The 24,242-nt window shown below is 33.6% G+C and overlaps 1 protein-coding gene across 8 annotated transcripts in view; it reads left to right on the top strand.

Annotated features, from left to right (window-relative positions):
- The window catches only part of FER (FER tyrosine kinase), a 457,443-nt gene that overhangs the window by 131,172 nt on the left and 302,029 nt on the right, over window positions 1–24,242 (top strand). For all 8 annotated transcript variants that reach the window (XM_027100276.1, XM_027100269.1, XM_027100299.1 and 5 more), the window contains 3 exons: window positions 874–1,057; window positions 3,317–3,454; window positions 4,064–4,183. In XM_027100276.1, coding sequence (XP_026956077.1) covers window positions 874–1,057; window positions 3,317–3,454; window positions 4,064–4,183 — 442 coding nt within the window. The remainder of the gene's footprint in view (window positions 1–873; window positions 1,058–3,316; window positions 3,455–4,063; window positions 4,184–24,242) is intronic.

The following is a 24,242-nucleotide window of genomic DNA, read 5'->3' as shown; positions in this document are numbered from 1 at the left end:
TTCTTAACCACTGCACCACCAGGGAAGTCCACAAAAAGTTTTAGTTCATAAAATTATCATCTCCTAGACGACTTCTGTATCAAGTTTAAATTTCTCTGTTTGATTTCTAAGTCATTCACAACCTAAAACTGTCCTACCTGTACAGACATATTTCCTTCATTTCCTCAAAACTTGCTGTCTTTGAGCTTACTACTTTGCTTACCTATGGAACATTGCTTATTCTCTTCATGTTTTCACTCAGTATTCCAAATCACTAGACCATGGGTTGTATGTCAAAGACTCTGTTTTGCCAAGTACTCAATTCTCAATGTCTAGCACAGTTCCTGGGGGTGAACAGTTAATAATATTTACTGAATGAAAGGAAGGAAGAAATGGAGAAAGAGAGGGTGAGAGGGAGGAACTGTTGTCTATCCTGTCTTTCTTATACCTTTCCAGACTTGCCTCATCTTTTAAGGTCTGTTTTCTCCACAGACTCCTCTGACTTCCCTGGTCTTTATTCATATCTCAAACCTAGACCTCAGAATTTAACATTATTTACAAACTTTCTTGTTTTCTTGGTTATACAATTTCATGTGCACTGTTGTTCCAGTTTGGTGTGAGCTCTTTGAAGATGAGAAGGATCATACATCTGTACAGTTTTTCAAAAAATTGTACATTAACCTTTATTCACCAAACATTTACTGCAGTGCATGCTTCCTTCAGAGCATCCTTTGTACAAAGTACTGGCAAATAAACACAGTATGTGTTCAGTAACCTTTTGATTATTCATAAAATATATGAGATAACATGAAATAGTGGTAACTCAGTTTGCACATAGTGAAGATAGAACTTTTAAAATTATCTCTTTGCTAACTTTATTGAATTTTTTTTCAGGGAAAGAAACTGAAAAGGCTAAGGAACGTTACGACAAAGCCACGATGAAACTTCATATGTTGCATAATCAGTATGTATTGGCATTGAAAGGGGCGCAGCTTCATCAGAATCAGTATTATGACACTACACTTCCTCTGCTTCTGGATTCCTTACAAAAGATGCAAGAAGAAATGATAAAAGCACTGTAAGATACATTTCCTATTTGATATAAAATCCCTTCATAAAATGATTTTAACATTTTTTTTTCTGCTAGTTCACCTTTCGTATAAAAATTATCTTTGTTTTGTAAGCTGCATCATTGAACTAGCTCAATGGGTATTTCACACCTCTTCTACCTTGGTTTTCACTTCTGTTTTCCTTTCAGTTTACACTCACTCAACTCTGCAACCTTCTAGCTAGCCCCAAGAATGTCTCTTTTTTTTGTATGTTTTTGTTTTGCTCCAGTTAGCTAGAAATTTAGCTGAAAAAAAATCTTTAGTTTGACAGTGTTAGTTTTTTTTTGTTTGTTTGTTTTTGGCCATGCCACACAGCTTGTGGGATCTTAGTTACCCAACCAGGGATTGAACCTGGGCCCTCGGCAGTGAAAGTACAGATTCCTAACTACTGGACTGCCAGGGAATTCCCTTGACAAGTGTTAAGAAGTGGATATCTACCTCCAGAGGATTGGGTTTAAATCTTGAGCAACTGATAAGCCCAAAGGAAATAACTTTTTGGTTTATTTGCCAGCTTTTTGTTGTATGAGATTAAAATGAACAAATGTTTATTGAAGTTCTGCTGTATACAAAGCACCCTGGTGCTTGCAGATGTAGAGATGAGTAGGTCACAATTTTTGCCTTCAAGGAGCAAACAGCGTTGGTCAGTAATTCAAATGCATACATGTTTACCATACAGATCAATTCAATATGCCACCCTATGGTAGACTTCATCCCCTTTATATGCTGGTTTAGGTGATCCCCCATTTCCCAAAAAAAGATAAAGTGTTTTTAGTCAACTTGAATATGTCAACTTTTAAGGGTATTGATGAAATAGTGAAATATCTACTTAAAATATTTAATTCATAAATTTAGTAATGTCTACTTTAAATTACATATTGTTGATCTATAAACGTTGCCTTTCCTACTTTCATTTTATGAATCAATATTTTCTCAAACTCTCCATATGAATATTCAATAATAGTGTCTTCATCATCACAAGAACATCCTTTTTTGAGACATATAATAGTTTCACACAGTGTATTATCTTTACTTTGTAATAAATTTTTTTAGATCTAGCATTTAAAAAAATCCAAGCATAATATCACTGAAATTGAATCCTATGTCACAAGTACTCATTCATATAACATTAGGAGACTTCTTCCTTTTTTTCCCCATTTGTCTTAAAGATGTGTTAATGATCTCCACATCATAACCACTTACTGTTTTGCTTTTTAAGAATTAGCTAGATAGTCTTATTTATATTAATATCATTCAGTACTTTCAATTGTGAGGTCATAACCCCAGGGATATTTACTAAATCTGTATTAAATTTCTCTGCCTCCCTCTTTTCTTTAAACTGTGTCTATCAGGTCATTTCTGTAATCATTCCAAGCTAGCATTGCCTGAAGCAGTTTGAATTTAATTTTTTTTTAACCCAAACAGTATTTTGCTGTTCAGACTGAAGTAATTGAGAGAATGCTTCATAATAAGAGAAATTTTGTAGGATTACTTTTTATGAGTGATGATTTTGGAAAAGAAAAACAAACAAGGCCTTATATTTATTTGGGTATATGCAGGATAAGCTTGTTTGTCCACACTTTTTAAGGCTACTAATGAGCAATGGTATATTTTTACAGCATAGCATTCTTAAGTTGGAGATTGGGTCTTTGTAACAGAATAGTTTTTCCTTTTGCATTTATTAGATAAGCCTAATAACTTTTATGATTATTTTTGCTACTAACTGGAGGTCAGGAGAAGATTGAGATGTCATTGAAGGTATAAACCAATTAAACTCTGTAAATATGATATGAAAAAGAGCAGAGGCCCAGGAGCAAGAGAAGAACCAGGAGCTAGGGCATGTGAGGAAGTGGCAGGCACTGAACGAAACATTAAATAGACAGGAGTTCATCCACAGTTCCATGTTACGGAATCAGCATTTCAGTGGTGATGTTTAGAAACGGAAAGTGGTTAGCACTGGCTTACACTTTGGATATGTTAGATAGATATTGGAAGATGTAATGCCTTACTCTAGATCATTTACAATTATTATATTATATCAAATGTAAGTTGTTAATCTGTACACGTGTATAATCCCTTCACTTCACTATCCAGGTATATGAAATAAGGTGGTGTGTTAAATCACCATCTGTAAAAATTGACATTATATTTCATATTGTTTTAAATCCTTTTTGGGCCTATGTTTCCCTGATAAAACTTTAAAATGTTGTTAAATTTTCTTTTCTTTTCAGGAAAGGTATATTTGATGAATACAGCCAGATAACCAGTCTTGTTACAGAGGAAATAGTGAATGTCCATAAAGAGATTCAAATGTCAGTTGAACAGATAGACCCTGGCACAGAATACAATAATTTCATAGATGTTCACAGGTATGTATGATATTTTCATTCTTTCAGTATTTATGACAGTATTACTTTTTTTTTAAACCATATAATATTTAACTGAATTAAAATAAGAAATATTGAAAAGCTTATTAGGAAATAGTCTATTTCATTATTAATTTGTTTTTAATTATTTTCAAAATCCTTTCTCGATGATAACTAATTTATATAATGATCTTGAAAAGTTTTTCAGTTGTTACTACATCACTGCTTAAACCCATATTAATCCATGAAATTGTATTTTCTTTTTAACAATTATATAATAATAATAAACATGGTTTTCTATTTGTGTTAAACTTTATAGTAATAATATATCAATTATTTTTTCATGCATGCATCATCTTATTTTATACTCATTACCATTGAGGAAGGAATAAAGCAGGTTAATACCTGTAATCTACAAATGAGGAAGCTAAGCTGAAATTAGTTGACTAGATCTTTGAGGCCTAAGGTTTAGTTTGATTTATTCTATTTGTTTTTACTCTACTTTGTTAACATAATTTTAAATAAGAACAAATATTCTGCCTTTGGTATGTACTAAGACATATTATGATAGTACATTCATATTGATAAAAATTATTTGGCATACTTTACTAGAACGACGGCTGCTAAGGAGCAAGAAATTGAGTTTGATACTTCCTTACTAGAAGACAATGAAAATCTACAGGCAAATGAGATTATGTGGAATAATTTAACAGCAGAAAGTTTGCAAGTAATGTAAGTATTTAGAAAATCTGAAGCTTAAATATTAGTGTTACTACTTACAGTTAAACTTTATCAGATTTAAAATTCTAATTTTTATTTTCTTGGAAGTAATGAAAAGTAAATTAAACATGAACTGATCTTTGGTCAGAGTGAAATGTTTTGAGAAATATGTTAACTTTACCCATTATCATCACTAATTTCGGTAATTCTGAAAATCAAAATTCTGTGTGATGTTACATTCATTTGCCCAGTTATTGCTGATATCTTATATTGGAATAATGCTTTATTGTTTCCAAAATTTATAGAAAATTTTTTTATCCCATTTCATTCTCTAAATAGCAGAACCATTTTGGAAATGAGGACATTGAGTGTTAGAGATAAGAAGAGACTTACAGATGTCAGAAGCATTTAGTATAAAAATTTGACTTTTGAGTTCTTTTCTCTTTATAAGCAGAAGTATCTTCCGTTATAGGCTATTATATCAATTCCTTTTTCACTTTTTGTTATTATTGCATAAAATTTTAAAAGACTTTTAAGAAATCTTGATGTGTTTTTTGTCCTTTTCAAACATTTAAGGCTATTAACAGTACATTTTAAAATTTAGAAAACATAATTAAGGCATTCTACTTTTAAAGTATATTTAAAGGTATTTAACCTCTCTGCTGATTTTGTTCAGGAGCAACACAAAGAAACTTATATTTATTAATAAGTGTTGTATGTACCTATACCTGTGTGAGAACTACAGCCAGAAATGATTACATACTTACTTTCTTTTCAGTATTGGACATGTTATATCATCTGACTTACTGAAATTTTACCTCAAAAGACACAGCCGAAAGTTCCTATCTATGTAATTAAGCAATCTCCCTTCTGTTGTTCAGTGACGTTGTAGTGTTACAGATAATTAAGTGGTAGGATCCTGGGACTAGCTCTTGGTAAGGGGTTTAATGTATTTAAAGTCGTCCAGATGGAATGAAGAAACTAACAAATGCTTGTTGAATTACCTTGTCCAAGATGAAGGCTTAATAGTTACCGGGGAGTGACCGTTGATGAGAGGAATGGAGGCATGGGAGTACCCTGCATTAGAGGGTCTTTTTGAGCAGCCATAATGCGATTCTTGAAGCTATTTCTCAAGTTTTAAGACCCTTCTCAGGAATCTCTCTTTGACTTTAGGTATACTCTTACAATGTCAGCTATCTCTAAACCAGTGGTTCTCACCCTGGGCAATTTTTGTTCCCAGGGGACATTTGACAATGTCTGAGATATTTTTATTTACCAGTTGGGAAGGTAGAGGCCATGGATGCTGCTAAGCAGCCTACAGTTCACAGGACAGCCTCCAACAACAAAGAATTATCTACCAAAAATGTCAGTAGGGCCAAGGTTGAGAAACTCTGCTCTTAACAATAGAGTTGAATGCATGTCATAAAATAGATGGTAAAGTTTCTCAATTCTTGGGTAGTGACAAATTCCATTCCTTAATTCCTGTGCTGCTTGGTGAAGGAACATGACATAAATTACTCTTGTTTTTTTAAGTCATCATATTGACCCCAAATAATTCATTCATTTACTCATCAAAATATATTTACTGTGTGTTTAAGGTTGTAAGGTTTAATACATTCAAGGAGTTTATGCTACAGTTGATCAATTTAATTTAATACACCAAGAAGGAATGAGCATATAGATATTGGAGTGTTATGAGGTAAAATTAAAAATAGCTACCTGTTATAAGCTTATGTAAAATAAGAGATTTTGTGACCAAAGAAGAATTTGTTTTATTGCTTTTTAGGGTATAATTAGAGCAAAACTAGTTATATTCATAAATCATTATTTCTTAATTGTGGTGATGAAGCAATGAACAAAAATGCAATAAATTAAAGGTAATAAATCTTTGACAATGTGATAGATTTAATTGCTTACCTCTTACTGAGGCAAAACTTTAGCTATATTTTGTTGAACAGTGTCTAAATTCAGGATATGAGTTTAAGATTAGACTTTCCTCAAGAATTTTATTCCAAGAATGAGTTATTCAGTGTGTCTATTGGCACTGCTAAAATATTCTAAATTAATTCCATTAAAACATATATGTATGTATATATATGTGTGTATATATATTTTAATGTAAGAGGAAAATCTTTCTTTTTACCATAATGTTAGTGTATTAAATGTAAACTTATATCTTTTCTTTCCTGAGGTATTGATTTGATAATTTTGTTGTTTATGTTGGAATATTCGGTGCAATAGAAATGAATGAAACAAATGAACACATAGTTTCCAGAAAAATAAACACAAATGACCAGTAATCCTGTGACAATGAAAGAAATATACATTTTTAAAAAAAGAAGCTATTTCAACTACCAGCTTGGCAAGGATTACATAATTTGATAGTACCCAGCGTTGTGTAGGATATGGGAAAATAAGCCTTCTTATAAAGTCTTGGCAGAAATGTAAATTAGTATAACCTTTTGGGAGAATAATTTGGCAATATACATCAAAATTCAACTTGCAAACCTTTTAACTTAGAAATTCCACTCCTAGGACTTTAGCATACAAGTACTCAAAGATACATGTACAAGCGTAACATATTGAGTTGGTTGGGTCTGAATCCTAACAGTATGGCTTATTACCTTTGTGAAACTGGACAGATTATTTAATCCTTTTATGCCTCATTTTCCTCAAAATGTAAAATGGTAATAATAATGTCACCCAATTCATAGTATTGTTATGAAGATTACATGTATGAGTAAATGTGGAATACTTAGAAGAGTCCCTGGCACATAGTAAGTTCTGTGTATTAGTTTTTTTTTTTTAATGGAAGTATAGTTGATTTACAATATTATATAAGTTACAGGTGTACAATATAGTGATTCACAATTTTTAAAGGTTATACTCCATTTAGTTATTATCAAATATTGGCTATATTTCCTATGTTGTACAATATATTCTTGTAGCTTATTTTATATATAATAGTTTGTATGTTTTAATTCCTTACCCCTATACTGTCCCTCCCTACTTCGGGCTCCCCACTTGTAACCACTAGTTAGTTCTCTATATCTGTAAGTCTATTTCTTTTTTTGTTATATTCACTAGTTTGTTATATTTTTGGATTCCGCATATGAGTGATATCATACAGTATTTGTCTTTCTCTGTCTGACTTATTTCACTTAGCAAATACCCTCCAAGTCCATCCATGTTGCTGCAAATGGCAACATTTCATTCTTTTTTATGGCTAAGTAGTATTCCATTGTATGTATATGTATATATATATATATATACCCCGCATCTTTTTCTATCTATTCATCTTTGATGGACACTTCAGTTGCTTCCATGTCTTGACAGTTGTCAGTAATGTGGCTGTGAACATTGGGGTACATGTATCTTTTCAAATTAGCATTTTTATTTTTCCAGATATATACCCAGGAGTGGAATTGCAGAGTCATATGGTAGCTCTATTGTTAGTTTTTTGAGAAACCTCCATACTGTTTTCCATAGTGGTTGTACCAATTGACATTCCTACGAGCAGTGTACGAGGGTTCCCTTTTTCCACATCCTTGCCAACATTTGTTATTTGTGTTCTTTTTTTGATAGCCATTCTGACAGGTGTGAGGTGATATCTTATTGTGGTTTTGATTTGCATTTCCCTGATGATTAACTACGTTGAGCCTCTTTTCATGTGTCTGTTGGCTGTTTGCATGTCATCTTTGGGAAAATGTCTATTCAGGTCTTCTGCCCATATTTTAATCAGGTTGTTTGGTGTTTTTTTTTGATGTTGAGTTGTATGAGCTGTTTATAACTGTTGGATATTAACCCCTTATTGGTCATATCATTTGCAAATATTTTCTCCCATTCAGTAAGTTGTCTTTTTGTTTTGTCGATACTTTCCTTTGTGATGCAAAAATCTTTAAGTTTAATTAGGTCCCATTTGTTTATTTTTGCCTTTATTTCCTTTGCCTTAGGAGACAGATCCAAAAAAGAATTTCTATGATTTATGTGAAAGAGTGTTCTGCCTGTATTTTCCTCTAGGAGTTTTATGGTTTCCTATCTTACATTTAGGTCTTCAATTCATTTTGAGTTTATTTTTGTACATGGTATTAGAGAATGTTCTAATTTCATTCTTTTATATGTAGCTGTTCTGTTTTCCCAGCATCACTTATTGAAGAGACTGTCTTTTCTCCATTGTATATTCTTGCCTCCTTTGTCGTAGGTTAATTAACTGTAAGTATGTGGGTTTTTTTCTGGGCTCTCTATTCTGTTCCATTGATGTATGTGTCTGTTTTTGTGCCAATACCATACTGTTTTCACTACTGTAGCTTTGTAGTATAATCTGAAATCAGGGAGCATGATTCCTCCAGCTCTGTTCTATTTGTTTTGGCTATTTGGGGTCTTCTGTGTTTCTTTGTATTGGTTTTTGTTCTTTTTTTGTTTTGTTTTGTTTCTTTGCGGTATGTGGGCCTCTCACTGTTGTGGCCTCTCCCGTTGCGGAGCACAGGCTCCAGATGTGCAGGCTCAGTGGCCATGGCTCATGGGCCCAGCTGCTCTGCGGCATGTGGGATCTTCCTGGACCGGGGAATGAACCCTTGTCCCCTGCATTGGCAGGCGGACTCTCAACCACTGCGCCACCAGGGAAGCCCTGTTCTTGTTTTTTAAATTACTGCTTGGGGTGGTTTTGTACGTTAAGGACTCTGAGCACAATGCTTAGGTTTTTCAGGGGCCTTTGGCTGTGTTTGAGATCTGAAAGATTTTTGTTAGTTCCAAAATATGAAAAGAAAACTGTTACAAGGTATAATACTATGTCATCTTCATTAATTATTAAATTTGGTATATACAAAACATTTCAAACAATTTGTAGGTTAAACTTTCTCACTTATTAATATCTGTGTATGTACACACACACACACACACACACACACACACACACACACACGCATTTAGTTTGGATAGAGGCCAAGGATTATACAGGTCTCAAAACAGTGACAAAACACTGGAAACACAATAAATATTCATCAATAAGGGATTGGTAAATGAATTATGTTAGGTCTGTACTAACCCCACAATTTTCCCATATTATTCAGGTTTTAAATAGAATAAGATAGGTTTTAATATATGCTTGTATGGAAAGATCACCAGAGTGTATGATAAAAAGCAAAAACAAGTTATAGAATAACATTTATGGAATGAATCTATTAATAAAAAAGTACATTTATGTTTGTATATACATAGAACATATTTAGGAATGGAGGTGAATTGATGGGGTATGTAGGGAAGCATGTTGGGGCCAATATTTATAATAATGTTAAATAAATGTGGTTTTATTTCTCATCTGTTTGCAGTTTTATTTGAAAACTTATGTTAGCATGACTTTCTCCAGAATATTAGCTATTTATTTTCCTTCCCATTATGTTAGTTCCTTATCCTTTCACTAAGCATTTTTTCCTTAGTCACATTGCTTTATGTAGTTTTAGAATAGAACTCTCTCAAAGCTCTTTTTGAAAATTCTAATATTTTATGGCCTGTGCTTCCTTTTGTTCTGTATTTTTTCTTAGCCCATCTAAAAGCTCTAATGCATTAATAAAGAATGGTATTAAGGAAAACTTCAGAAACATTTTTCTTTGTTTTGCATTCCTTTATGTTTGTTTGAGTGATCAGTGACCCTATCCTTTGTGAAAGGTTACATTTGTTTGGAAATGAGAATCATTAATTTTTGACTTCTGGAGAATTTTTCCATAAATAGAAGTCATGCTGGCAATCTGTCAGACTGCTGATTAGTAGTGACTATGAAACAAAGAAAAAATTGGATTACATTTCTCTTGGACTCTTCAGAATTCTTGGCTAGATGTCAGATGTTGTGGGTGATTTATTAACATCTTTGTTGAATGAATGAGTGAATGAAGATGGTTTTATGGAGAGATTTCAGGGAGTTTCTGAATAGTGAATCTTGTCTCTGGCTTCTTATTAGTATCACTTAGGGAGCTTTAAAAAATGCTGATGCCTGGGACCTGGCCCAAACCAATGAAATCAGATTTTCTGAGAGTTAGATCTAGGCATTGGAATTTTTTGTAAACTCTCCAGGTGATTTTAATGTGCAGACAGGATTTAAAAATCTGCTGTATCCCGTTAAAACTTTTTGTAGAAATGTGTGTTTTACTTTCTGGGGGGAGGGTGTGTGCAAATTTTCAGAGGGCTTCTTAACCCAAAATGGCTAAGGACTACTGCTCTAGTTGAATATCTTTCATATTTAAACAATGTCTTTTTTGTTAAACTTTTCTAACTTATATTCCTCAAGTTGTATAGCATTACTGGGGAAAAATTAGCATTTTTACAGTAGTCTAATCAGAATTTCTTTTTAACTCTGTTTTTTTTCTGATCTACCATACTTCTGGACTAGTCTTGACTTGTAAGGTATTTGAAGTTTAAAGAGATGCCTTTTCCCTGAAGTTATCTCTTTCACTTTGCTAGTCATAAAAAGATACCTGTGAATTGTTTCTTCTTTTTTAGATTCCTAAATATAGCATAAAAATTGTTTTCATTAGCAAACATTCATAAATTTAATAGTTTATACTCTTGGTTGCTCTTTATTGTATCATGTAGAGCTTTCACAAGTAAATGCATGAGATTCTGAGATTATTACACAATTAGTATTTATATCTAAAACAAGATTATACAGTGTTGCTGCCTGCCCCCTTTTCAGATTTGATGGAAATCTAATGATATAATAATAAATGACAAAGTTACTGTATTTACCCATCTAAATATGTGCCACAAAGCATTTTTATCATACGCTCATTATTTATCTATCAGCTATAATTATAAAGGTAATACACCCCCCCCCCCCCGCACACACACACACATATGGAGAGAGAGAGAGAGGAATTCAACTCAGCTATTTGTATGTTGTTTGTTTATCTCCTATTTACTGGAAATGTTTTTGCATGGTAGATCACTATGTGGTAGAGGGCTATTTCTCAGCCTCTGATAATTTCTAGCACCTGAGATCATGCAGTGCCACGACACACGCGTTCAGGTTGTATTACCTTCAGGCTTGAATCTGAGGTTGCTTCCTTTATCTCTGTCATCTACAGCCTCTCTCCTTCCCCTCCAGCACCCCTTTGACATCTGCCTCATTTTTGGATCACCCTTGTTTGCCAAAGGCTGGAAGAGGTACTATATTTTATTGACTTTAATCATCCATTTATTAAGATTATATATGCAAATATTTCCTCTCATCTAATCACTACTTAATTGACTAATTGGAGACTCAGTAATTTTAGTTCATCCAAATAACTTGAAAAAAAGTCAGGTCTATAAAATTTGGAACATTAGAAGAATATATTTAAGTGTCTGTTGTGTGGGTTTTGGCATTTTGGATAGACGAGGCATCAATTTGTGATCTATTGCAAACTAAAAGCAGGGTAAATGGAGTTATGAATCCATAGTTTAAGTGAGGCAAATTAAAGGTAGTAAGTTGCTCCAAAATATGAACATTAACATGTCTGCCAAAAGAGGAATTTTGATTAATTTTAGTAAAACGGTATAGAGTAAAGGTCCTGTTTAGTTCTTTTGTTGACTCAATTTTCTAGTTTCAAATGAGGTCTCTTTATCATAAGTTGTTATTATCTATCAGTAGGAAATATATTTGAATTCTAGAAGACTGTGTTTAGCTCTCTAGTCATATTCTAAAGTAAAGCCCAACCGCAGGCCTCATGTTTCCCAGTACATTTTAAAAAATTTAAAGTCAGAACATGTTTAACTTTTACAGTGGAATATAAATAAGATCTCTTAATTGAAGAATGGTAATTCTCTGTGTGGAAAAGTGATTATCTTGGATTTTTTGAGATATGAGTTAGCAAACTATAGCCTGTAGGTCAAATCCAGCTAACCACTTGTTTTGAGCAGTCTATGAGCCAAGACTGCTCATTACACTTTTAAATGGTTAAACAAATCAAAAGAAGAACTATATTTTGTGATATAAAATATAGTGTTTATATGTTTATATGAAATTTAAACATCAGAGTACATAAATAAAGTTATATTGGAACACAGCCATGCTAATTCATTTACCTGTTGTCTATGGGTGCTTTCCTGCTACAGTGGCAGAGTTGAGCAGTTGTGACCATATATGGCATTCTCATCACTTCACACTGCTGCTTGGCATACTATAAATCACAGTGACATGGTTATAATTCAACAGTGTTTTGAATGCCATACATATCATTGTACTACAGCATTTACTTACTTTTTATTATCAGTGCATGCATGTCATGTCAAAACAAGAAAAGAAGAGAAAATGGATTTTGGATGTCACACTTTAAGACACAGTGGAGTGTGGATTATTTTGTTATTGAATTAGATGGCAAAGCATTGTGTTTATCATGCACTGGCACTATGGCTGTGCTAAAATAATAAATGTTGACATTATCAGACTAAACACTCATCTCAATATTACTGACTCACAGGAGAGCACTAGTCAGAAAAATTAAAAAAGTTAAACTGGAATACCTCATCACAGCAGACTTTCTTCAGAAAAATAAAATATGAAAATGTGGATGAAGCCAAAATAACTTTATGGGTGACTTATTTGTTTGCCAAGCAAAAAAAGCCATTTATCAGTGGTAAATTAATTAAATAGTGTTTTACTGCAGTAACTGAAGAAATATGTCGAGAGAAAATAAGTTTATGACCATTACTCTTCTAGCAAGAACATTTGCTTGAAGGGTTGAAAACACTGGGGCTAAATTGTTAGTAAATTAAAAAAACACGACAAATGATTTCAACTAAAGAATTACTTTTGATGAATAAATAGCCTGTGTGGATCAACTACAAACAATATTTTCATTGAAGTTGAGAAAACACTAATTCAGTACAAACTGAAGTGGAGTTTGTTACATCTGTTAAGATGTAATTTTACAACTGATGTTGTTAAAAATACGTGTGTATCAGAAGAAGGTTTAGTTGAACAAATTTACAAAGCTTGTGAAAATGTTAGGTGTTTAAATCCTGTGGTTATTCATTGTATTATTCAATAGTAGGCACTTTGTGAAAAATGTTGTAATCTAATCATATGGTTATTGAACCAATAATGTCAACAGTGAACTTCATTTGCTCTCCTGGACTTGACTATCATCAATTTCATGGATTTTTGTCAGAAATTGAAACTGAATATCCTGAATTGCCTTATCATATAGGACTTTGATGATTTAGAACTGGTAAAGTTTTATTGTGATTTCTTTTGAGCTCAGAGTCATGATTAAATTTTTTTTAAAAATCAGAATATCCCTTTCACCAATGGAGAGACTTTCACCAATGGACAGATCATCCAAAATGAAAATAAATAAGGAAACACAAGCTTTAAATGATACATTAAACAAGATGGACTTAATTGATATTTATAGGACAATCCATCCAAAAACAACAGAATACACATTTTTCTCAAGTGCTCATGGAACATTCTCCAGGATAGATCATATCTTGGGTCACAAATCAAGCCTTGGTAAATTTAATAAAATTGAAATTGTATCAAGTATCTTTTCAAACCACAGTGCTATGAGACTAGATATCAATTACAGGAAAAGATCTATAAAAAATACAAACACGTGGAGGCTAAACATTACACTACTTAATAACGAAGTGATCACGGAAGAAATCAAAGAGGAAATAAAAAAATACCTAGAAAAAAGTGACAATGGAGACACGATGACGCAAAACCTATGGGATGCAGCAAAAGCAGTTCTAAGAGGGAAGTTTATAGCAATACAATCCTACCTTAAGAAATAGGAAACTTCTCGAATAAACAACCTAACCTTGCACCTAAAGCAATTAGAGAAAGAAGAACAAAAAAACCCCAAAGTTAGCAGAAGGAAAGGAATCATAAAGATCAGATGAGAAATAAATGAGAAAGAAATGAAGGAAACGATAGCAAAGATCAATAAAACTAAAAGCTGGTTCTTTGAGAAGATAAACAAAATTGATAAACCGTTAGCCAGACTCATCAAGAAAAAAAGGGAGAAGACTCAAATCAATAGAGTTAGAAATGAAAAAGGAGAAGTAACAACTGACACTGCAGAAATAAAAGAGATCATGAGAGATTACTACAAGCAACTCTATGCCAATAAAATGGACAACCTGGAAAAAATGGACAAATTCTTAGAAATGTGCAACCTGCCAAGACTAAATCAGGAAGAAATAGAAAATATGAACAGACCAATCACAAGCACTGAAATTGAAACTGTGATTAAAAGTCTTCCAACAGGGCTTCCCTGGTGGCGCGGTGGTTGAGAGTCTGCCTGCCGATGCAGGAGGCGTGGGTTCGTGCCCCGGTCTGGGAGGATCCCACGTGCCGTGGAGCGGCTGGGCCCATGAGCTATGGCCGCTGAGCCTGCGCGTCCGGAGCCTGTGCTCCGCAACGGGAGAGGCCACAGCAGTGAGAGGCCCGTGTACCGCAAAAAAAAAAAAAAAAAAGTCTACCAACAAACAAAAGCCCAGGCCCAGATGGCTTCACAGGTGAATTCTATCAAACATTTAGAGAACAGCTAACACCTATCCTCAAACTCTTCCAAAATATAGCAGAGGGAGGAATACTCCCAAACTCATTCTACGAGGCCACCATCACCTTGAGACCAAAACCAGACAAGAATGTAACAAAGAAAGAAAACTACAGGCCAATATCACTGATGAACATAGATGCAAAAATCCTCAACAAAATACTAGCAAACAGAATCCAACAGCACATTAAAAGGATCATACACCATGATCAAGTAGGGTTTACTCCAGGAATGTAAGGATTCTTTAATATACGCAAATCAATCAATGTGATACACCATATTAACAAACTGAAGGAGAAAAACCATATGATCATCTCAATAGATGCAGAGGAAACTTTCGACAAAATTCAACACCCATTTATGATAAAAACCCTGCAGAAAGTGCGCATAGAGGGAACTTTCCTCAATATAATAAAGGCCATATATGACAAATACACAGCCAACATCGTTCTCAATGGTAAAAAACTGAAAGCATCTCCACTAAGATCAGGAACAAGACAAGGTTGCCCACTCTAACCACTCTTATTCAACATAGTTTTGGAAGTTTTAGCCACAGCAATCAGCGAAGAAAAGGAAATAAAAAGAATCCAATTCGGAAAAGAAGAAGTAAAGCTATCACTGTTTGCAGATGACATGATACTATACATAGAGTATCCTAAAGATGCTACCAGAAAACTACTAGAGCTAATCAATGAATTTGGTAAAGTATCAGGATACAAAATTAATGCACAAAAATCTCTGGCATTCCTATACACTAATGAATAAAAATTTGAAAGTGAAATCAAGAAAACACTCCCATTTACCATTGCAACAAAAAGAATAAAATATGTAGGAATAAACCTACCTAAGGAGACAAAAGACCTGTATGCAGAAAATTATAAGACACTGATGAAAGAAATTAAAAATGATACAAACAGATGGAGAGATATACCATGTTCTTGGATTGGAAGAATCAACATTGTGAAAATGACTCTACTACCCAAAGCAATCTACAGATTCAATGCAATCCCTATCTAAGTACCACTGGTATTTTTCACAGAACTAGAACAAGAAATTTCACAATTTGTATGGAAACACAAAAGACCCCGAATAGCCAAAGCAATCTTGAGAACGAAAAACGGAGCAGGAGGAATCAGGCTCCCTGACTTCAGACTATACTACAAAGCTACAGTAATCAAGACAGTATGGTACTGGCACAAAAATAGAAAGATAGATCAATGGAACAGGATAGAAAGCCCAGAGATAAACCCATGCACATATGGTCACCTTACCTTTGATGAAGGAGGCAGGAATGTACAGTGGAGAAAGGACAGCCTCTTCAATAAATGATGCTGGGAAACCTGGACAGGTACATGTAAAAGTATGAAATTAGATCACTTCCTAACACCATACAAAAAATAAGCTCAAAATGGATTAAAGACCTAAATGTAAGGCCAGACACTATCAAACTCTTAGAGGAAAACATAGGCAGAACACTCTACGACATAAACCATAGCAAGATCTTTTTTGACCCACTTCCTAGAGAAGTGGAAATAAAAACAAAAATAAACAAATGGGACCTAATGAAACTTCAAAGCTTTTGCACAGCAAAGGAAACCATAAACAAGACCAAAAGACAACCCTCAGAATGGGAGAAAATATTTGCAAATGGAGCAACTGACAAAGGATTAATTTCCAAAATTTACAAGCAGCTCATGCAGCTCAATTAGAAAAAAGCAAACAACCCAATCCAAAAATGGGCAGAAGCCCTAAATAGACATTTCTCCAAAGAAGATATACAGACTGCCAACAGACACATGAAAGAATGCTCAACATCATTAATCATTAGAGAAATGCAAATCAAAACTACAATGAGATATCATCTCACAGCAGTCAGAATGGTCATCATCAAAAAATCTAGAAACCATAAATGCTGGAGAGGGTGTGGAGAAAAGGGAACACTCTTGCACTGCTGGTGGGAATGTGAATCAGTACAGCCACTATGGAGAACAGTATGGAGGTTCCTTAAAAAACTACAAGTAGAACTACCATATGACCCAGCAATCCCACTACTGGGCATATACCCTGAGAAAAGCATAATTCAAAAAGAGTCATGTACCAAAATGTTCATTGCAGCTCTATTTACAGTAGCCCGGAGATGGAAACAACCTAAGTGTCCATCATCAGATGAATGGATAAAGAAGATGTGACACATATGTACAATGGAATATTACTCAGCCATGAAAAGAAACAAAATTGAGCTATTTGTAATGACATGGATAGACCTAGAGTCTGTCATGCAGAGTGAAGTAATTCAGAAAGAGAAAGACAAATACCGTATGCTAACACATATATATGGAACTGAAGAAAAAAAAATGTCATGAAGAACCTAGGTGTAGGACAGGAATAAAGACACAGACCTACTAGAGAATGGACTTGAGGATATGCGGAGGGGTAAGGGTAAGCTGTGACAAAGTGAGAGAGTGGCATGGACATATATGCACTACCAAATGTAAAGTAGATAGCTAGTGTGAAGCAGCCGCATAGCACAGGGAGATCAGCTTGGTGCTTTGTGACAGCCTGGAGGGGTGGGATAGGGAGGTTGGGAGGGAGGGAGATGCCAGAGGGAAGAGAAATGGGAACATATGTATGTGTATAACTGATTCACTTTGTTATGAAGTAGAAACTAACACATCATTGTAAAGCAATTATACTCCAATAAAGATGTAAAAAAAAAAAAGAAAAGAATTTCCCTCAACCATTGTTATTGAACACTAAATTCTAAAAGCTTTGGAAATTAGCTATGTAATGAATTAAACCTAAAATTACAATATCATTCTGTGCTTACATATAGAACTTATACTCCATTAATGTCAGGATGACAACTAATGTTGTTTGAATCCCAGGTAATGTCAGGCAGTTTTATATACTTCCTGTACTGTCAAACATTAAAACATGAAGCCAGATCACCATTCCCACCAAATTTGTAGCTGATGTATTTTTTGAGCTCAAACTACATTTCCAGGTGTGAATTTTGGACTTCGGTACAAATATTTTGACATTTCAAAATCCATTTAACTGTGCAGTTGAGGAATTCCCACATAACTTTCAATTAGAAGTGATGAATCTGCAACGTACTGACATGCTAAAAAGCATGCAATATAATTTTATAAATGCTTGCTAAGCAATAAATATGCTCAATTAAAATATGCTCATGGATTGATACTAGTATTTGGCAGTACCTATCTTTTCAAAGTGAAATACGTAAAATCTCATTACATATCTTCATTTACAAGTGAATATTATAGTGGATTTTGTTGATAAGCACTAACTTTGAGTCCCAGTGAAAGGAAATAATAGCACCCTCGAAAGATTTCTGTCCTTATTAGTAGACTGGTGTTACAATAAATTGTACCCAGTTATTATTATATTTTGAATTTGTCGATAAAATATTTGTGAATATTTTTTTCTCTCTTGCTATATTAATACTTATATAATATCCTTGATTTTGCCTCATGGGGGCAAAGCCTAAAATATTTACTCTCCAGACTTTTATAGAAAATGTTTGCTGACTTTTGTTGTAAGGAATGACACCAATTTAACCCATTGGAATGTCTGAATCAACCTTATCAATTAATGGAATGACAAATAATGCAGTACTCTCACATGTTAAGCAGGACCTCGGGTTTTGTTATGTCTGTTTTTGGCTGTTTTCATTTATAATCTTAACTCGATTTTGGTCTTTGTTTAAACATATACTGCAGTTATATTGGATTGTGTTAGGGAAATACTTTTTGAGTGAGTGAGTTGGGAAGATTTGGAAATATGTAAAATGTTAGAAGGCAGATGATATGTTAGAAGGACAGTTTGATCTTAACCAAATAAATCATGGAAGGCAGGTGGATTTTTTGTATTGAGGTGGATTAGGTTGTATATTAGGAGAAATTCACAACTTTTGCTTGGTTGGTTAGGAGCCATCCTCTTCGGTTTAATTTGTTTAATCTTGAGAAAAGCTAATAGATTTGTGACATGGGAGAGAAGGTCATCCATAAATTGCTATGCTGCTGCAATTGTATTTTAAGAAAGAGTTTCCAAGAAATGGTTTATTTCTTCAATTTATGTAATAGAGAAGAAGTAAATAAGTAATAGAAGTAAGTAATAGAAGTAATAGAGAAGAAGAGTTGTCAGAAAAATTAGTTCAGGCAACTGTAACCCTTATTCCACTTGGGTTTTTATTAACCCAAATGTCACAATTAATGTGACAGTATTAGGAATTTGCAATTCATAATGTTTTAGGAAGTTGGGTCTCTTTAAGAGTGCTGTATGATTTAAATAATAATAGCCAATGGTTTGAAGATATACAAAGTATTGTTATAAGTATTAGAAGCTTGTTATTATCCACAATAATTGCTTTAAGCTTTTGTATCTTTTAAATACAACCAAATTTTTAAAAATTTTCTAACTAATACATGTGGGTGATAAAACTGCAAAATATAAGCATATGAATGTATATAAATTGTATTCTTAAGTGGAGTCATTCTATACATACTCTTGCATCATCTACTTTTCTTAACATATATGAAATCTTCTTAGTAGTGTACAGTGCTTTCCTGCTTTCGTGTATGTAACACAATTCATTTAATTTAGTTATTTATTGGTGGACATTTATGTTATTTCTACTGTAGATTTTTTTATTGCCACCGGCAGATGCAGATTCTGTCGAGCCTGAAGCTTACAAAATTTGGAGGGGAGGAACATCTAACAGAAAAGCTATACAAATTTGCAAATATAAAATTAAGTATGGGGCCTTGGAATGTATCATGCAGGTGTGGTTTCTGAAGGTTATGTGTCATTAGCATCATAGTAAATTCACCTTTGGTTATTGCGAGTATAAGTCGTGGCACAGTAAACATCCTTGTATTTACAGCTTTGTACACTTGTTGAAGCATATATATTGGATAAATTTTGTGAGGTGGAATTACTAAGATGGAGAATATTAGTTGTTAAGATCATGGACTTAGAGTTTAAGCTGCCTGGGCTGTAATACCAGGTCTTCCACATACCAGCTCTGTGAACTTGGACAAGATCCTTAACCTCTCTGTACTTCAGTTCCTCATATGATAATGAAAATAATACTAATAGTTTTGTTATAAGACTGATGTGAATTTAAGTGCTATTTCTAAAGTGCTTAAAACTGTGCTTGTCAGTCAGTACATGTTAAGTATTATGTCAGTTTTGTGAGTTTTTTTTAATGAGATAGTGTCATTTTATGACATTTAGATATTTGCGTCATGATTCTTTAAGTATACCATGATATCTAATTAAAAATTTTAAATAAGCCTTTTGAACTGTTACTGTTATATTTGTATACAGAACATATACAACAATGACATCGTAGTGAATAGTTCTTTGAAATTTGCAAACTATTTTTATGTTTATTAAGTCATCTATATATAACCTGTATATACTGGAATGTTTTCCTCTTAATTCATTCCACTCCAGGTGGAGAAAAGGGACAATATTTTCCCCATATAATTCCATTCTTCTAAATCTTCTTTGTCTTTTGTACTTTGAATTTGCAACCGTGGGTCTGTAGAGATTTAGAAATATTAAGAAATTTTGACTTCAAAGGCTTATCTTTACTCAATTTTTTATTTAAGAAGACTTTGCATAAAGCTCTGCTATGCTTTGTTTGCGCTAAGGCTGTAAAAGATTAAAGCCTGAAGAAGAGGTACTATTTTTTTTGACATGATCAAGAGCGAGATAAAGTAGAGGGAACTAATATTATTATTCCTTTTTCTGTGATCTTCTTCTCCTTCCCTTTTTCTTGTCTCCTTTCTTTCTTCCTCCAGCCTTCATTGCTCAACGTAACAGGTAGTAAATTCTAGCTAACATAACAGACCTGCCAGAGAACAGAAGTATTACTAGCTCTTCTAGGCCTTTGTTTTAACTTCTAGGACCTTTCCAGCTCTTTAGAGAATCTAATAAGCTGGTGGTAGGTTTCTTTCTCTTTCTGGGTTAAAATTGTTTTAGCACAAATCAGAAATTTGAAAAGAAATCACGAGTACCACCTCATTCTTCTCACAAATGAGCTGACATGTGTACGTCGCAAGTTTAGCATAAACAAAACTTCATATTTAATTCTTCATTGAAAGCTTATATGATATTTTTCAGAAGGCTGAATGATTGCTAAAGGAAGTAGAAAGTATTAGCAGATTTGGATTTTAATATACTTGGCTAGAATTGCCATGTGCCAGTGGTCTCTGATAGAGGGAGTTAGGCAGTCTAAGGTGGTTTAAACAATGGATCAGGACTCTGGCTTTCACCTCATTCCTCCCTTCTTACCCCATTTCAAAGTAAAAAGAGGGCAACACTACAATTAACTAGAGTAACTATGATGCTCACCACAATCAACTGTCTTCCCTTGAATTTTTCCAAGTGATAAATATGAAGAAATCAATAGTAAAACTCCCCATTTTTTGCTTCCTTTTAGATTTGTGGTGATATTATTACTGTCATGTCACATCAAATCAACATGTATGTGTATGTGTGTGTATATGTGTGTGTATAGAGACATACTGTTTTGTTTGCATCAAGAATAACAAAGACATGCAAGCTTATGTTAATTTCTCATGGAACCGAAATTCTTCACATTTCCAAAAAGTTAGAGTTCTTGGAAATGACACTGTCATAAAGGGAAAAACAACTTTTAATTATGAATGGCTCCTCTACTTTCAATGTAGCATTCTTGCAATTTCTTTACTTTACTTGTCCTTAATTAGGAATAATGTATAAATAATATAACCTGTTCTTGAGTTTTATTTAAAATACACTCAATCCTACCTCTGCCTTGGGAGCAATGTTAACTTTTGCATCCAATGTTAACAAAATATTCTTTAAAAAAATAGAAGACAATTTTTTTTTCTTTTTTTTTGGCTGTGCCATGTGACCTGTGGGATTGTAGTTCCCCGACCAGGGATCGAACCTGGGCCCTCTGCAGTGAAAGCACGGGGTCCTAACCACTGGACCGCCAGGGAATTCCCTAGAAGACAATATTTAAAGTTACTTTTCAGAAAAATATTTTTTACGAAACTAGTAAAATTGGTTAATAATATACAGTTACATTTATAGGGAATATACTATGCTTCCAAATCCATGTTAGGAACTTTAAAACTATTCATCATAGTTACAGGAACTCTTTAAATTAAGTATTAATTTCTGTTTTATTAGGGAAGAAAATGGAAGTTTAGAAAAGCCAAGTAAATATTGAACATGAAGGTGTCTGCTTCTAGACCTGTTGTCTGTTATACCAGAGTAAGGTGCTTTACAAAATGCAGTAGAGGTGTAGAATTATAAACACAAATAATTCTCTTAATCTGATGTAGAAAGGTAAAGTGATTAGCTTGACGATAAAATGTTTGCATGAAAGGAGTCAGCCCTGTACTAATGACATCTATATACAGAGAACTAAAGCTTCCCTCACTGCACCACTGCAGTAGGGGTTCATATATCAGTTTAGCCCATATGGTGGGTGAAAATCATAAATTGTGCTGTTCTCACATTGAGGTAGCTCTTTGGTTTCACACTCTAGATAATTGAGAATGATTGGAATCAGGAGAGCCTTGGGAGTTATTAGGGAATTGCAGAAAAAAGCTTAATGTGTGAACTCATGAGAAAAACAAGACATAGAGAACTGAGTTGAGCACATACTTGCAGAGTGTGCAAGACACTGTGCTAAGTGTAAGGGATGTGCTGTGAAGAGTAAGCCATGGTGCCTGCATCTTACAGTTTGGTGGGACTATGTATTTATTTCAGGATGGAGCAGAGAATATGGTGCAGTGAGAAGAATTGAGAAGAAACTAGGGAAAGAAACAGTAATAGTCAAAGAGAGGAAAGAAGAAGAAGAGAGGGTTGGAAGAAAAAAGGTCGATGTCTCTTCTACTAGAATGTAAGTTTCCTGAAGCCAAACTTGTTTATTGTTGTATCCCTAGTGTCTAGGAGCATGCCTGACACAAGGTATGCTCTTAGTAAACACCTGTTTAGATGAATGAAGGAAGAATTGAGAAGAGAGGTGAATGGAAAATTGAGCAGGAAGAAAAGAAGAGAATAGAGAAAGGTATAGGAGAGAGAAGTAAAAGAACAGAGGAGAGGAAAGTGATAAAGAGAGGGAAAGAGCTTTCTACCAAATTCAGCTTTGATGCAACATGGCCAAGGCAGTGGTGAGAAGCTTGTCTTTATTACCTCTAGACTGGGGTTGGGACGGGTACAGAGGTAGGGTCCTGTGTTCCAGACTTTCATGCTGATTAAATGAGATTATATATAGGGCAGAGTTTTATAAAGAGCAAAGCATTATGTGTGAGTGTTATTTACTTATGTGTTTATAGTTGTTAATAAGTAGCTTGAAGCCAGAAGTTGAAATGTAGGTTTCTTGAGAATGACCTCTAATTTTAATACAGTAATGCTTTCTGTGTCTAGTAGTCAGGATATGAACTATTCTACAAAACTGAATTTTCCTGATAATCAAAGCTTATATTGTCATCAAATTCAACAAAATAATTTTACCAGATTTGATGTATGTCTCTTGTAAATATATATATATTCTTAAAAAAATACCTATCTAATTTAACCTTTCCCTTATGATTCTGGATCATTATTATAAGCATCATTGATTATGTTTTGCTATAATATATTACTGCCCTCAGAAACCTGTTGAGATTTATTATGTTGCTTAACTCTTAACATAGATGAAGTAATCTGGATTACTGTTTTTTGAGTTCTTCTGATTATGTCTCATAGTTTTTCTACCTCTTCTATCTCTATTACATATTATTTAATAGTTTAAAAATCATATTCACTTTTGTTATGAGATTTAAATAATATAGATAAATATAGAGTAAAATATGAGAGGCTTTTTTGTCCTTAAATCACCCCCTATTCCAATCCTATACCCCTTCCATCCTTCCTATATCTTCCTTCCTTCCTTTTTCTTTCTTTCTACAATATTGAGAATACTGAATATTATCACTTTTTCATGCTTGTCAATTTTAGTAGGTGAAAAATAACTTACTATTCATTTAATTTGCAGGGTTTTTTTTTTGTGATTCAGGTTGTAAATATTTCCGTGTGCTTACTGATCATTTGAATTTTTCTTGATGAACTTCCTGTTGTGTTTTTTGTCCATTTTCATAGTAGGTTGACTTTTTTCCAAGAGTTTTTCTACATGAGCTTTTGCTTGTAATTCCCAATGCAAATATTTCTTCGAAGTTTGACTTTTACTTTTGACTTTATTTATCATCTCTTTAACTTTAAATAAATTCAAATATTCATATACTTGGGTTATTTAATAGTTTGTATATTTTGGGTTTCATGTCTCGCTTTAAAAAGCTGAAGATAAAAATTTTAATGTGATATGATAGCTGTGTATGTATATTTTATGATTATAGAAATTTTATTTTTCCTTTTTGTAGTTGAACTATAGTTGATTTAAAATACTGTGTTAATTTCAGGTGTTCAGGAAAGTGATTCAGTTATATATATATATATATATATATATATAT

Source organism: Aethalodelphis obliquidens, unplaced genomic scaffold (assembly GCF_003676395.1).
Source record: "Aethalodelphis obliquidens isolate GAN/ISIS:26980383/991018 unplaced genomic scaffold, ASM367639v1 scaffold4, whole genome shotgun sequence".
NCBI classification, from domain to species: Eukaryota; Metazoa; Chordata; class Mammalia; order Artiodactyla; family Delphinidae; genus Aethalodelphis; species Aethalodelphis obliquidens.
This window is presented reverse-complemented; position numbering and strand designations above follow the sequence as displayed.